Source organism: Miniopterus natalensis, chromosome 14 (genome assembly GCF_054644295.1).
Source record: "Miniopterus natalensis isolate mMinNat1 chromosome 14, mMinNat1.hap1, whole genome shotgun sequence".
Lineage (NCBI taxonomy): Eukaryota > Metazoa > Chordata > Mammalia > Chiroptera > Miniopteridae > Miniopterus > Miniopterus natalensis.
This window is the reverse complement of record NC_142094.1, coordinates 56,489,624-56,502,971: the sequence shown is the minus strand read 5'-3', so window position 1 is coordinate 56,502,971 and position 13,348 is coordinate 56,489,624. Positions and strand designations below refer to the sequence as shown.

General features: G+C 52.8%; 1 protein-coding gene across 4 annotated transcripts in view; it reads left to right on the top strand.

The window, feature by feature from the left end:
* DOCK1 (dedicator of cytokinesis 1) overlaps positions 1–13,348 on the top strand; it is a 287,380-nt gene that overhangs the window by 251,315 nt on the left and 22,717 nt on the right. For all 4 annotated transcript variants that reach the window (XM_087824025.1, XM_087824024.1, XM_087824027.1 and 1 more), the window contains exons 39-42: positions 5,783–5,872; positions 6,599–6,703; positions 11,002–11,143; positions 11,266–11,344. In XM_087824025.1, coding sequence (XP_087680151.1) covers positions 5,783–5,872; positions 6,599–6,703; positions 11,002–11,143; positions 11,266–11,344 — 416 coding nt within the window. The remainder of the gene's footprint in view (positions 1–5,782; positions 5,873–6,598; positions 6,704–11,001; positions 11,144–11,265; positions 11,345–13,348) is intronic.

Here is a 13,348-nt window from a genome sequence, read left to right as displayed (position 1 = left end):
GCGTGTCCACACTCTGTCCGCCTGGAAGGCGTCCTGCCCCTCCATCCCAGCAGCATCCTCGCTTTGCCCCTGGAACCTTTCATCTCTTTATGTGGATCCTGTGTCCCCTACTTAGAGTGCCTTACACTTTAGTGGCCCTGAGTCCCGTGGGATCTTGTTAACGTGCAGATTCTGACTCCCTAGGTCCCCAGTGCGACCTGAGATCCCACATTTCTGAGCAGCTCCCAGTACTGAGAGTGCAGCTGGTCCAGGGACTCCCTTGGTCACCAGGCCCTGCTTTGGCTGGAGCTACCTGAGGACAGGGCAGGCAGGCTGTGTCCCTCTGCGGGGACCCACTGCTGCACGCAGGCTGGGCACTCAGTCATTGTTTAAATAAACTTGATTTTTTAGCGCAGTTTTAGGTTCACAGAAAAATTGAGGGTTCCCACCTCGCATCACTCACTGTTGTCATCGTCACTGTGATTCATTTTTCACTGAATTACGCACATTCTGGCCAGTGCTTGAGTGAGACTCGAAAAGGCCACCATCACTCAGACATTCCAGCAACTTCCTTACATCAGGCCTGTTTGTCTCTTTAGTACGGTCTTGCCTCCTGACCGAGCTCTGGGCCCCTGAGAGGTCTGAAGTGCGTGTCCCGACCCCGGTGGTTCCCCTGGGCCGGAACCCAGACATCGCCCCTGCCGTGGGGGCCTGGTAGTGTGTATCCTCTGCTGGCCGCTTCCCCGAGCCCAACTCTGACCACATTTGGTTCCACGTTCCGCATGCAGAGGCGCTGGATCAGACAAACACAAGGTCTTGCAAGAACAGGGCCGGCTTTCCCTGCCCAGACGCCTGTTTACCTGTTAGAAATAGCAGCCTTCGTTCAGAGTGATCGTAGGTGTCCCAGGTGAGTGAGCAGGGACAGACACACAGGGAGGGCCCTCCCGGGAGCGCCCGGGACAGTCTCTGCCGTAGCTGCTGACACGGTTCCATCCGGGCTGTGTGCGGAGTTGCCCCTGAGCACAGGCATATTCAGATCCCGGGACTTTGGCTCGATTTGATTTCAGGGGGGAAAATTGCAATTCTGCTTTAAAACCATCTATTCGGCTAAGGGTCAATACCACAATTAAACTTGAAGACCAGCAGTTGAAGGAAATCACGAAATTAAAAAATGGGAAATAATGGGGCCAAAGGATGACTCAGGGGTGGCTCCATGGAAACAGGCTGTCACCTTGCGTAATTAAGGAAACCTTCACATGTCCTCGGGGTGTGGAGCTTTACACATCCCAGAGCAGATTCTTGCTGTTTCAAATTTATGCAGCTACCCAGGGGAGATGGGGACTGACAGAGCCCAGGCAGGCTTTTCCTGTGCAGACCTGGAGCAGCCGGCGGCCGTGGCCCGGCCCGTGGACGGCATGATGTGGTGGCTGCAGGGACACCCGAGGTTCTAGTGGGAGGCTGGGCCAGATTCTCATGAAAGTTTCTCCAGTCCGCGCTCTGAAAGCAACAGCGGCGGATGGATAGATCTTCTGTTTCTTTATATGGGACACTCTGGCATTTGAATTACGTTTGAATGTCTGCCTGTATTACTTCCACACAAAATCATTCTTTCATTTTTTGCTTCTCCCCCGTTTTGAAAGGTTTTCAGTGTCTTTCAGCCCAGCCCCTGGTCTCTCTGTCTTTTTCTTTCTCTCCATAAAACGTCATTTCCACCTCTGCAGTTCTTCCTTCCTGGGCCGACAGTCCCGTCCAGCCCTCGCCCATTGTGCCGTGGCCACCCTCTCAAGTGTCCCCCTGAAAGCCTCCGTCGGGTTTAATCACGGCAGACGGACGAGCGTTCTTGCCTGAAGAGGCTCTGAATTGTCTGTCGTATTGTGTGTGGCGGAGGCCTAGTAATTTTCAATAAAGCCTTTAATCCGAGCTCTTCACTGGAAATTGCCAGGCTTCTCTATGGAGGTTGAGTCCAAAATAGAGCTGCCAGCAGGACATGCAGTCGGAGCGAGGGCGCCGGCGATTGCGGACGCGAAGCCACCTCCGAGCCCACGAGCAGCCTGGCGGCGGCCGCCGTGGAAGGAGGCTGGTGGACAGCCCACGTGACGTGGGAAGCTGTGACTATTTTCAACTGCAGCTCTGTTTTTTCCTCTCTGAAAATAACCTCGCCCTGACAAAGTTCGCACTTTGCCTTGTGCCCAAGTCAAAAAAACGAGGCGTCTTGCATCATCTCGTGAACCAAAAATAGGGGCTCGGGAGCAAGTTCTGGTTTTGTTGAAATGATTGGGTTTCTTTTCTAAGTATTGGAGGTGGAATTTTCTCATCTTGTGAGTTCTGTACTTTAAAACCACTGTTCTTAAGAGGAGTTGCTGGTACAGGCACAGTGACACCTCTGGTTTATGCTCAGTATTTCCAAAATTTTTGAAAACCCTGATATTCTCCAGAATATATTAAATTAAGCAGAACTTGGCCTGGGTGTCCGTTTGATCTGCCCCTGTGAAAAGGCATCGTTTGCTACTGAGGCATCATTTGTTTACTACTGAGGCATCATTTGTTTACTACTGAGGCATGGGAAATCAATTTTCAGAGTCAGCAACATCACTGCGCCCCCACGCTCTGCTCCGCAGCATCTCTAAGGAGGGTTTTCTGTTGCGGCTGTTGTTTAAGCCCCACCCGAGGATATGTTTTTATCGATTTTAGAGAGAGAAACGTCAGTGTGAGAAACATCTACCAGTTGCCTCCCGTATACACCCCGACGGGATCAAACCCACAGCCTAGGTACGCGCCCTGACCCGGAATAGAACCTGCCGCCCTTTGGTGCGCGGACGGCGCTCCGACCAGCCGAGCCTCCTGGTCTGGCTGGATCTGTAAGGAGTTTTATTACTAATAAGCCTACTGTGTGCCAGGTACCACCCAAGGTGGAGAGGGCACAGGCCGGCTCAGGGCCTGCAAGGCTAGCTCGGGGGGGTACCGGTGATCAGATGAACAGCCAGACACCCCTGCAGCCTGTCGCGCTGGGGGACGCTGGGGCACCATCTGCCAGGTGCGGCGTGGGCTTCGCCTGCAGAGAAGATGGCACTAAACTGGTGCTTGATGAATGGGACTGATTTTGCCCGGCGATGGGAAGAGCAGGGATAGCAGAGTAGAACCAGCCCCAGAAAGGCAAGGGCTCCCTCCTGCAGTCGCTCACTCAGCTGGAGCAGCGGGGAAGTCTGTCTGCTGGGGAGGGCGCAGGCCCTTCGCAGCGGGGCTGCAGCCCCGGGGCCCCGTCAGCCCCCTCCCAGGGGGACGGGAAGAGGCTCTCCCGCACGGCACCCCCGCACGGGTGCTGAGTGGACAGGACCTAGTGCTAGTTCTGGGCCACCTTTGTCCCCACTGGTGCAGGGGGGGACCTCAGCCGGTGCCCCGGATTCTTCCACATCGATGGATTTCTGTCATGTCAGGGACCTGTGTGCGACACTGGAGATCAGAGGGCTCTGGCATGTGACCCTCTTCCCGGCAGCCGTCTAGAAACGCAGGTGAATTTTAGGAGAAGGGCTGAAGCTCCAGCGGCCCAGGCAGCACCTTCCCTGGTGGGTCACTTGCAGCCAGTGAGCGGGTTAAATCCGAGCTGCCCGCGGGTGTCCCCAGAGCCGCCGCCCGCCTGAGGGTCAGTTAGGGCCAGTTGCGCAGCTGGCGCCTTTCCTTTGTCCAGCACTCCCGCCTTCTCCCATGACATTGATCGCTGCTGTCATCCTGTCCGACCGGCCATCACCGGTCTCGTTCATTCCCCGTAGGAAATCAATAGCTGATATGCTCTGGGCAGCCACTTCCATCTTGGAAGTTGTCACCAGGGGGAGGGGAAAAAAAGTTTTCAATTCGTGAAACTTGCGGAAATGGAGCTTCCTGAAACCGGCAGGTGCAGGAAGAAAAGATTGTCATCTCAGGAGAGCGTAGCTAAGATCATCCGGGGGTGGGCCTGTTCTGTGTTGCAAGCAAACTGACAATTTCGAGAATGCCAGCAAACGGATTAAGGATTTCACATCAGAAAATAAAGCTGTGCGTTGAGATGGGGCTTTTCCATTTCGGCTGCGGTGAACCTCGGATGCCCGGGGCACTTCCAACAACGGAGCCCAGGCAGGCCATTCAGTCGCACAAGCTAAAGCGATTTCCTCACCGAGATCATCTAAATCTAGATCTGATTGAATCTGTGTTCTTGTTTTCCGAAGCATTCACAGTGGAAATACGAGTTCTCCACACTCCTTAGAGCCCTGTCCTGTTAAAAGCAGACGAAAATCTCCTTGAGGCAGAATCCTCTAAAACTGGCTGGGTAGCGGGGTACATGTGTGTATAGTAAACCCAACAGAAGGCACAGCCGAGTGACCTCGGGATGCATTGGATAAGATAGTTATTCCAGACTTATCTATGTTTTACAAACAATTGCAAAAAATAAAAAAATAAAAATAAACAAATTAAAATTAAAAAATAAAAACAATTGCTTTGATATGCATCTAATGCATCTGTCATTTCGGGCAAGAGCACGTTAAGCGATGACCTAACGTTCCAGGCAGCTAAGGGCGCTGAGGTAGCCTGCAGAGCAGCAGGGCCGAGTCCTGGAGGCAGAACTAAGGGCGAAGGTAATGTTTCCCTTGAAATGGAAATACCTGAGCCTAGAAGAAGCAGGAGGGAGAAAACTCCCCTTCCTGGAAATGCGAGTAGAGGACCAGAGAAAGATCAGATGAGCAGAGTAAGATTTTCAGAGACTGCCAGGCGGCTTTGAAAACTTAAGCGGGAAGGAGGCCTGGGGGTGGGGAGGTGGTTCTGGGGAGGAGCCAGTGCGGCCTCAGTAGGACGGACGTCTCCGCCTCCTCTCTTCCCTGAAATCGTTTTCTGGATGTATTTTTACTTTGTCTTTCAAAGTATTAAAATGCAACCCTTATTTCTGAATAGCTTTTTTCTTACCAAAAAGAGAGATGGTTTCTTTAAGCCGTAGCTGTGTGAATAGTATTTTAAGCCTATGGGGTGATTTGATAATAAGTAAGGCCCTTGGTGGGGTCATTCTACGAAGGAAAGGCAGAGACTAGCCGGCGGGTGAGGGCTCGGTGCCAAAGGTATGCCAGGTGTGGGGCTTATAGGAAAACAGTGAGGGAGAGTGGACACTCCCAGGAGGGCTTCCTGGAAGAGACGGTTCCTCTGTATTTTCCATGTTCTCCTCGAGTAAGCCACTTTCTTTTCTTTTTCCCAAAGAAAATAAGGGAAATCCAGGCCCACTATATGTTTCAAGAAATTATCCCACAGGTGTCCAAAGTTTATCAGCATTTTAATAAATATACTACCATAGAAAGTTCCCCCCTTTAACGTGATAGCCGGCTTTACAGCCTCACACTGGGAACTTCCTACAAGCCTTAGTTTAGTGCTGAAATAGATCCCGGTCTTTCCGACCATTGAAACAGGGCGGTTATGAAATGGGACGATTTGGGAAAGTGGCCAAATCATGTTCGTCGCAGCCTCTCATCGCCCTGCAGTCCCTTTCCCGGCTCCTCGGCTGGCTGTGCAGATGGGCTTTGGTGGCCGTGAACGTCAGAAGGGCTGTGGGCAGAGGCCACGTGACTCACGAGCCAGGAGGTGGGCAGGTTGCTCAGCGGATGCCGATCCTGAGCCAAAGACGTGAGCCTCTAGGAACTGTTTGTCTTTTCCCACATTACTCGCATAGTAGCTTCGATTGAAGCAAACTTACCTCCGAATTGTTGTATCACAAATGCGCATCTACCATCTTACGCTGTGGCCGCATGATTCAGGTTTGGGTTTCTCTCTCCCTCTTCCCCTCTCGCAGATGTGGGAGGAGGCCATCGCCCTGGGCAAGGAGCTGGCCGAACAGTATGAGAACGAAATGTTCGATTATGAGCAGCTCAGCGAACTGCTGGTAGGTCCTTCTTTCTGCATCGAGGAGCCCAGGCGGCCGCTACTCTTTCTGGCCTTTCCCTTTCCGCTCGGGGCTCTCCCGTGGCCTTGGCCAGCGTCCTGCCTTTGTCCCGAGGACAGTCTCGGTGACCCGCCGGCTGACCCTGGCCCGCGAGCAGCCCCTGCCCATGGCCTGCGAAGCTTCGGTGCTGGCTTCAGGCTTCCCGGGGGGACTGGCATGCGAGCGGCACCGGCCCCGCGCGGGGGCCCTGACGCCGAGCCCCTGGGGCCCGTGTGCCAGGGCGGGTGCAGAGCAGCCCAGAGCTGCTCCTGCCACGGAAGCTGCCCATTCCTCCCTGCTCCCCGCTCCCTGCCCCTCCCACGTCACCCGCTTAATGGCGTTGTGGTGTTTATCACTATTTGAGAGCGGAAATCTGTCCTTTTACATTCTCCTTCAATGTGTCTCAGTATCTGATCAACACCGTTCTTTAAAATCCTAAAGACCAGCCGCTTGATCAGAAGACAGACCTTCCCTGGGCCCCTGTGAGTCGCAGCTGGTCGCTGAGCGTGGCCTTTTGGGCTGGGTCTCCCTGCGGGTGCTGCAGGGTGAGGGAGAAGCACCGTCGGTGCGGCCTCGTGCCCCGCCACCCTCCGGGAACTGCCAAAGCCCGACGCGCCCACCGGAAGCATCCGGAACAGAACCCCAAATGCTGTTAAACCTGAAACACATTTCCTTACTTCCTTTCAGAAAAAACAAGCTCAGTTTTACGAAAACATCGTCAAAGTGATAAGACCCAAGCCTGACTACTTTGCCGTTGGCTACTACGGGCAAGGATTTCCCACATTCCTTCGGGTGAGTTTTGATGTTTTGGTCCTAGAGCCCCCTTTCTATTTGGAGGACGGGTTTGGGTTTGGGTTTGGCATCCGTGGGTCGGAGTCTGACTCTCCATGCTGAGCCCCGGGTGCCAGAGGGGGAATGATAATATTTTATTTGATTGCATATGAACTTTCCATCTGATTTTTCCTAAACTGAACTGTTCTTCAGAGATTTCTGTGTAGTTTTTTGACCTGTGGTAAAATATACATAACATAAAATTTACCATTTTAGCCGTTTTTAAGTGCACAGCTCAGTGGCATTAAGCACATTCACATTGTTACACAACCGCCACCACCACCCATCTCCAGATCTTTTTCATCTTCGCAAACTAGAAACTGTCCCCAGTAAATAATAATTCCCCTCCTCTGGTCCCCCCACTCCTGGCGCCCACCATCCCGCTTTCTGTCTCTGACTTTGCCTACCCTAGGGACCTATGTAAGTAGAATCATAGTATGTGTCCTTTGTATCAGGCTCATTTCTCTTAGACCTATGTCATCAAGGCTCATCCACATTGTAGGAGGTGACAGAATTTCATTCCTTTTCATGGCTACATAATATTCCATTGTACAGACAGACCACATTTTGTTTATCCACTTGTCCTCTGATGGACATTTGGGTTGTTTCAAGAATTAGGAACAACACTGCTGTGGACTTGTGTATTTTTAACTATATGAGACTCTGGAAATGGATTTCTGGTGCTAGAAACTCTACATCACACTGTATCCCTGAGACGGGCATGTGCCATTGGACACATGATTGAAGAGATACTGTGATCATGAGCCGAACGCCCGTTCCCCGTGCCCATGAGGCCAGAGGAGGAGTTGTGTGAATAAAGGCTGCCTGGCCTCCCAGTAGAATTGTTTCAAGTTCCTTGAAAACTCATCCTCAGATGCCGTTGGCCAGTGAGTCATGATTTCCTGTCATTTCTCATGGCATTTTTTTTAATGGCACGTGGTATTCTCTTATCCTGGGAGACAACATGATTTCTGTAGTTTTAGGGAAGCAGAAGCTGTGTGCCCAGCCCACAGCTGTGCAGGACAGTTAGATCCAGCGAGGAGATGTTCCTCGTCCCAGGGTGTGTCCCTTAGCCCCACCACCATTTCTGGTTCCACAGGAGTCCCCGATACTATCTGACACCCCTTCATGCTGGCATCTGTAGGAAGGATGTAGTTGGGGAGGACCTGTCATTGTTTATAGGAATGTCAGCAGGTGACCCTGGCAGGGCTGGCCTGCTCCAGAAGTGACCTGTTGGTTGATCCACCCCATCAGGGTCCTGGCCGGTTGACTGGGCACCTGGCCCTGCCCTGTCACTGAGGGTCACTCTGTCCTTGATGCCATTGCCTTCATCGTATAGCTGAGGCAGTGTGCATCTGAGATAGGGGTTGGGCAGAAACCCAGATTCTGGAGAAAGCCTTCTCTTCCAAAGAAAGAATAAAGTACTAAAATATGTTCGGTTATGAACCCTAAATTGGGGGAGATTTTGAAATTAACTTTATTTTAAATAAAGAAATCGAAGGGTGTAGTGAGCTTGGGGTAGAAGTCACCTAGTGTTGCCCAGGGGTTTAATTGATGTGTGTGAGTCTGCATGTGTGCCCTTGTGCCCGTCTGAGTAAGAGGGAGAGAGACGGACCTGAATCGTGGCTCGCCCATGTGGTTCTGGGTGTTACCGTGTCTGTGGCCCTCTGTGGACAGTGCTGGGATTTGAGGCCACTAACCATGGCTCTATCCTGGTGTCCTGACGTGCCAGCTTGGTGGGCATTGTTCCCGAGCCAACTGATGCCAGGGATGCGCTGGGAGGGGACACATGGCAAGTGCTCCAGGGACCACCCCGGGTCATCCCCCCACCAAAAGGACAAATTGCAAAGTGCAAATTGCAATAATTTTGTGGGGCGGTAGCAATATACAGGGTGTCCCCCAAAAATGTATACACACTTTAACAGCTGATAGCTCAATTTTGAAAATGAAATGTATTTTAGTAAACACTGCCTGTATAATTATTCAGTATGTGTATACATTTTTGGGGGCACCCTGTAGTTATTCCGCTCCACAGATCACCCGTCAGGGGTCAGTCTGACAATGACATTAGCAGTGACAAAAAGTGGGGACATATTTGGCTCCTGAATGCAGGGCTGGGACAGCTGCCCCTGAGGACCCACTAGCTGTCCCCTTTGCTTTGTTTTTTCTTTTCTTTAAGAATCGATCCCATTTTTTGTAAACCTGTTAATACTTATGTCCCTTGCAGGGAATGAATATCTTTGACTGTATGTACATTTCCCCTTGTTTTCACATGTGAAGGGACCACTTCAGATTCCAAAATAATTAACATTTCTAGAAAACGTTATCAGTATTTTTGCCTGTAACTCGCTACTATTTTTCTATTAAAGCCATTATATACATTTTTAAAAATTTATCTGTATTGAAAATACTATAGATGTCCCCTTTTTTCCCCATTGACCCCGTCTACCCTGCACCCACCCCCGCCCCACGTTATATACATTTTTATTATAAAGTCTTCCTTCTGATGCAAAGCATAATAAATTCCTGCTCGTTCTGTAGTGCCTGTTACACATTAAATCTCCCTGAATTTCTGAAATGTTTGGCTTTATTTAGCCACGCCGCGTATTTATATTTCTGATTAAGACTACATATTACTTTGGTTTCGGCTTGATATTATTATTATTTTTTTTTTTTTTAGAAAGAGCACATTTTTCTTCTAGAATGGGTACTTTAAGACATACCTAAGCACAAAGTGAATGAAATATTCAATCCTTAAACTGTTCCATCTTTAATAATTTACAGGAACTCAGAATAAATTGAGACTAGGGAAGGAGATAAATTGAATACCAGAAGATCTCTCTTTATCTTTTGAAAATTCATTAATTAGACACATTTTAATGTGACTTTGAGCTGAGTCTCTGGGAGATACATGTAAAATACGCAGTGGGCTGCGGCTGTCCGTCGCCTGTCCCTCCCCTCCTCCTCTCTGGCATCTGCCCCGGGTCCAGGCAGATGGCAGGGCTGCCCTGACTTGTGACCAGCCAGTCTGCAGCCTCTTGCCCAGGCCTCGGGACCGGAACGGCAGATATGACCACTAACCAGGTCCCACCCGCCCGTTTCCCGGGCCCTGTGGCTTCTGCTCACTGCGTCTCTCTTGGTGCAGGTTTCTTCTGGGTTCAGAAGCCCCGAGATGGGGCAGGGTGGGCGGGGGAGGCAGGAGGCCGCAGGACCCAGCGGCGGCCTCACACAGTCTGCCCGCCGCCTCTTTCTGCCTCTGACACGCAGCACACACTTGTTGCATCCGGGAGGCAGAGAGACCTGGTGCATCTCGGAGTCAGAGCTCTCCCTGCAGAGATTTTCACAGAGGGGCCGGGTCCCGCCCAGGCAGGAATGGCCTCAGCAAGGCAACCTGTGCGAGGACGACCGCAGACCTGCCTGACACCCACCCCGGGGTCGCCCACCCGCCGTCCGTAACGAGCCCAGAGGGGCTCTCCAACTGGGAGCGCATGGCGGGGACAACAGTGTCCTTGAGGTGGAGGGCCCAGCCTTTGGAAGGGGAGCTCTGTCTGTCCCGCCCTGGCATCGGTTGACGGATGCGGCCCACACAGCAGCTCCGAGTGTGCGGCGAGGGCGCCCTGCTCTCCGCCGGGGAGGCCGGGAGCCACACTCTGCTCCGCTCGGGCCCGTTCCCTCCGGTTCTGCTGCAGCCGAGACTGGGCGTCTGCGCGGAGCGTCGGGCTCGGCTCTGAGGCCTCGCTCTGATCCGACGTCTCTTAGATTCCCCTTGGCGGGATGAAGGTGAATTAGGTCCTACCAAGAAAAAATATATATATATTTTATATATATACAGGGTGGGCGAAAGTAGGTGTACAGTTGTTCAGATGGAAAATAATACAGTAACTAATAACTAATAAACTGCTGTGTGCACACAACTGCACACCTGCCTTTTTGCCCCCAGCCGCGTCTGGTGCGTGTGACCCCAGCACCCCCTTGCCTGGCGCCTGGGTTTCCATCCCAGGCGGCCTGGAGCGGGGCTGGGCTCTCACGTGGTTTTCCGTGGTTTTGTAACTTGGCGGTGACCCGAGTTCAGTCGCGTGTGTCCGTGCCGATGGCACGGTTTTCGCTGACGTGGCGCGTGTCCTGGGTTCTTGATTGTAAGACGGGCGCAGTTACGCGTCGCTCCCCACGCCAGGGACTTTTCCTCGGAGCGGAGGTGGCCCTCTGTGGGACTTGCCCGGCCCCCCCGTCTGGGATTCACCGGGTGCCCTCGTTTGCAGGGGAAGGTCTTCATTTACCGCGGGAAGGAGTACGAGCGCCGGGAAGATTTCGAGGCCCGGCTGCTGACTCAGTTCCCCAACGCGGAGAAGATGAAGACGACCTCCCCGCCCGGCGCCGAGATTACCAACTCCGCCGGCCAGTGTATCCTTCAGGACGGACGGCCGCCCGGTCGCCGGGCCTGGGTGGAGGGGCGGGCGGCCTCGGGGCCGCGCTCACGGGGGTCCCCCCTGCCTGCCTGTGATCCTTGACCTCGTCACCCTCAGATATTCAGTGCTTCACGGTGAAGCCCAAACTGGATTTGCCCCCGAGGTTCCACAGGCCTGTGTCCGAGCAGATCGTGAGGTAACCCACCCGCTCGTCCTGCCCCGCGGGGGGGGGGGGGGGCTGTCAGACCTTCTTGGCCGTTTCCTCGTGGAGACGCCGGGCTTAGCCTTGGCTCAGCTCCCCACACGCTCGCTCTGTGCCCTTAGAAGAGAAGGGACGCAGTGTTTTCAGCACCAAGAAGGAAGTGGGGTGCAGGGAAGGACGTCCGCGTCACCCGTGAACCATGTGGGGGTGAGGCCACCAGCCCCTCACGCAGTCAACAATCTGTGTAACTTTTTAAATGTCCAAGTCCTAGATTCTCCCTGGAAGGAATTTTTTTGAATATGTTTTTATTGATTTTAGAGAGAGAGGAAGGGAGAGGGAGAGAGAGAAACATCAATCGGCTGCCTCCTGCACGCACCCTGGTCAGGGATTTAACGCACAGCCTGGGTTTGTGCCCTGACTGGGAACCAGGCCCACAACCTTTGGTGCACGGGACAATGCCCGGCCACCTGAGCCACACGGGCCAGGGCCTGTGTGTAATTTTTGACTCCCCCAAAACATATTGGTCCCTCGGCATTGAGGGCATTGGTTCCAGGACCCCCCTGCTCAAGTCCCCTATATGAAACAGCACAGAGCAATGCGTACAGTCAGCCCTCTGCATCCGGAACCCCAACCGTGGGACGGAAACAGTCACAGGTAATTACTGAAAAGAACCCCCGGTCAGCGGACCTGTGCAGTTCAAACCCGTGCGGTTCGAGGGTCCCCTGTAAAGGAATTGTAGGGAGAAGTCAGCATTCATGGCTGGGAGGGAGCGGGGAGGATTCCTTTATGGGGGCCGGGAGACCAGGGAAAATCGGGAGGGGGCACCTGTCTGCTACGACCCCCCAGGAGAGACTCCCGGAGTTTCAACGGCGCACAGGCCCCGCCGCCCGCAGCGTCCGAGTCAGGTGCCTGGGGTGTGGCAGAGCATTTGCGTCCTGCGAGGCAGGAAGGGGGGCTCCCAGGCTTGCCCCCCTTGGAGATCCAGACAAGGGTGAGAACCCCTCCACCCTACACACAGCGATCACGTAACATGGGACTAGAAGACGGATTTTAAAACTCAAGGGGCAACCGTCTGAATTTGAGCGAGATTTTGTGCCTCTCCTTTGAATTGTCCCTGGCTCAGCGATGCCGTAGAAACACCTGCTGCAGATGTTTCTTTGACCTTAAGACTTCCCTATTTGACCCATGCTCTGGTGACAGAAATTAACCTATTTGATGGCCTAACAGTGCTCAGGATCTGCTTATCTTGTAGCCTGAAGTGGGGTGGGTTGAGCCCTTCCACAAAATTCACTGTCATTCTTTAACCTCGTATCAGCAGTAACGGGAAATAAGCTGGGACTCTGCCCACCGAGGAAGGGTTGTGCCCATGGGGCTCCCATTTTCAGTTTTGCAGTGTTTCTCTCAGAGACATGAAGCGAATAGTGAAGCGTAGTTTTTGCTCAGATAGTTCCCTTTGACATCGGGAAGCCGCCTGCATTTCAGCGCAGGGGTCAGTCCGTCTCCCCAGCCTGCCTCGGGCACACGCGTGACACCCACCCCGCCCAGGCCGGAGGGCAGGCTGGTCCCATCTTGGTGGTCGCAGATCTGCCTTTTGTAGATCAGAAACTGAAGCATCTAAGGCCTCATTAAAAATAATAAAGTAATAAATTATTGACTTAAATTATTTTAATAAATTAATTGTTGGATGATTACATTAAACGAGTAACCTGTTAATTAAACGTTTTAAGGGACAAACACATGCGTGGAGGGAGCAGCCTTTTCCTCTCTCCTTGGCATCACCTTCGCCGTGTTTGCCCGTTTCTCTGTCACTCAGCATCTGTTCTTCCCTGAGGCTTTGCGGGGACCGGGGAGGCTCAACTCAGGCTAATTTTTCCACCTGCCAGCGTCTCTGCGCGAAGCTGACAGGGAGAGGAAGGCACAGCGATCGCCTCGGGTCAAGGTTAGGGATGTTTTAAGGACTAGATGACCTATAGGGAGGCAAGACCTGGCCTCTAAGAG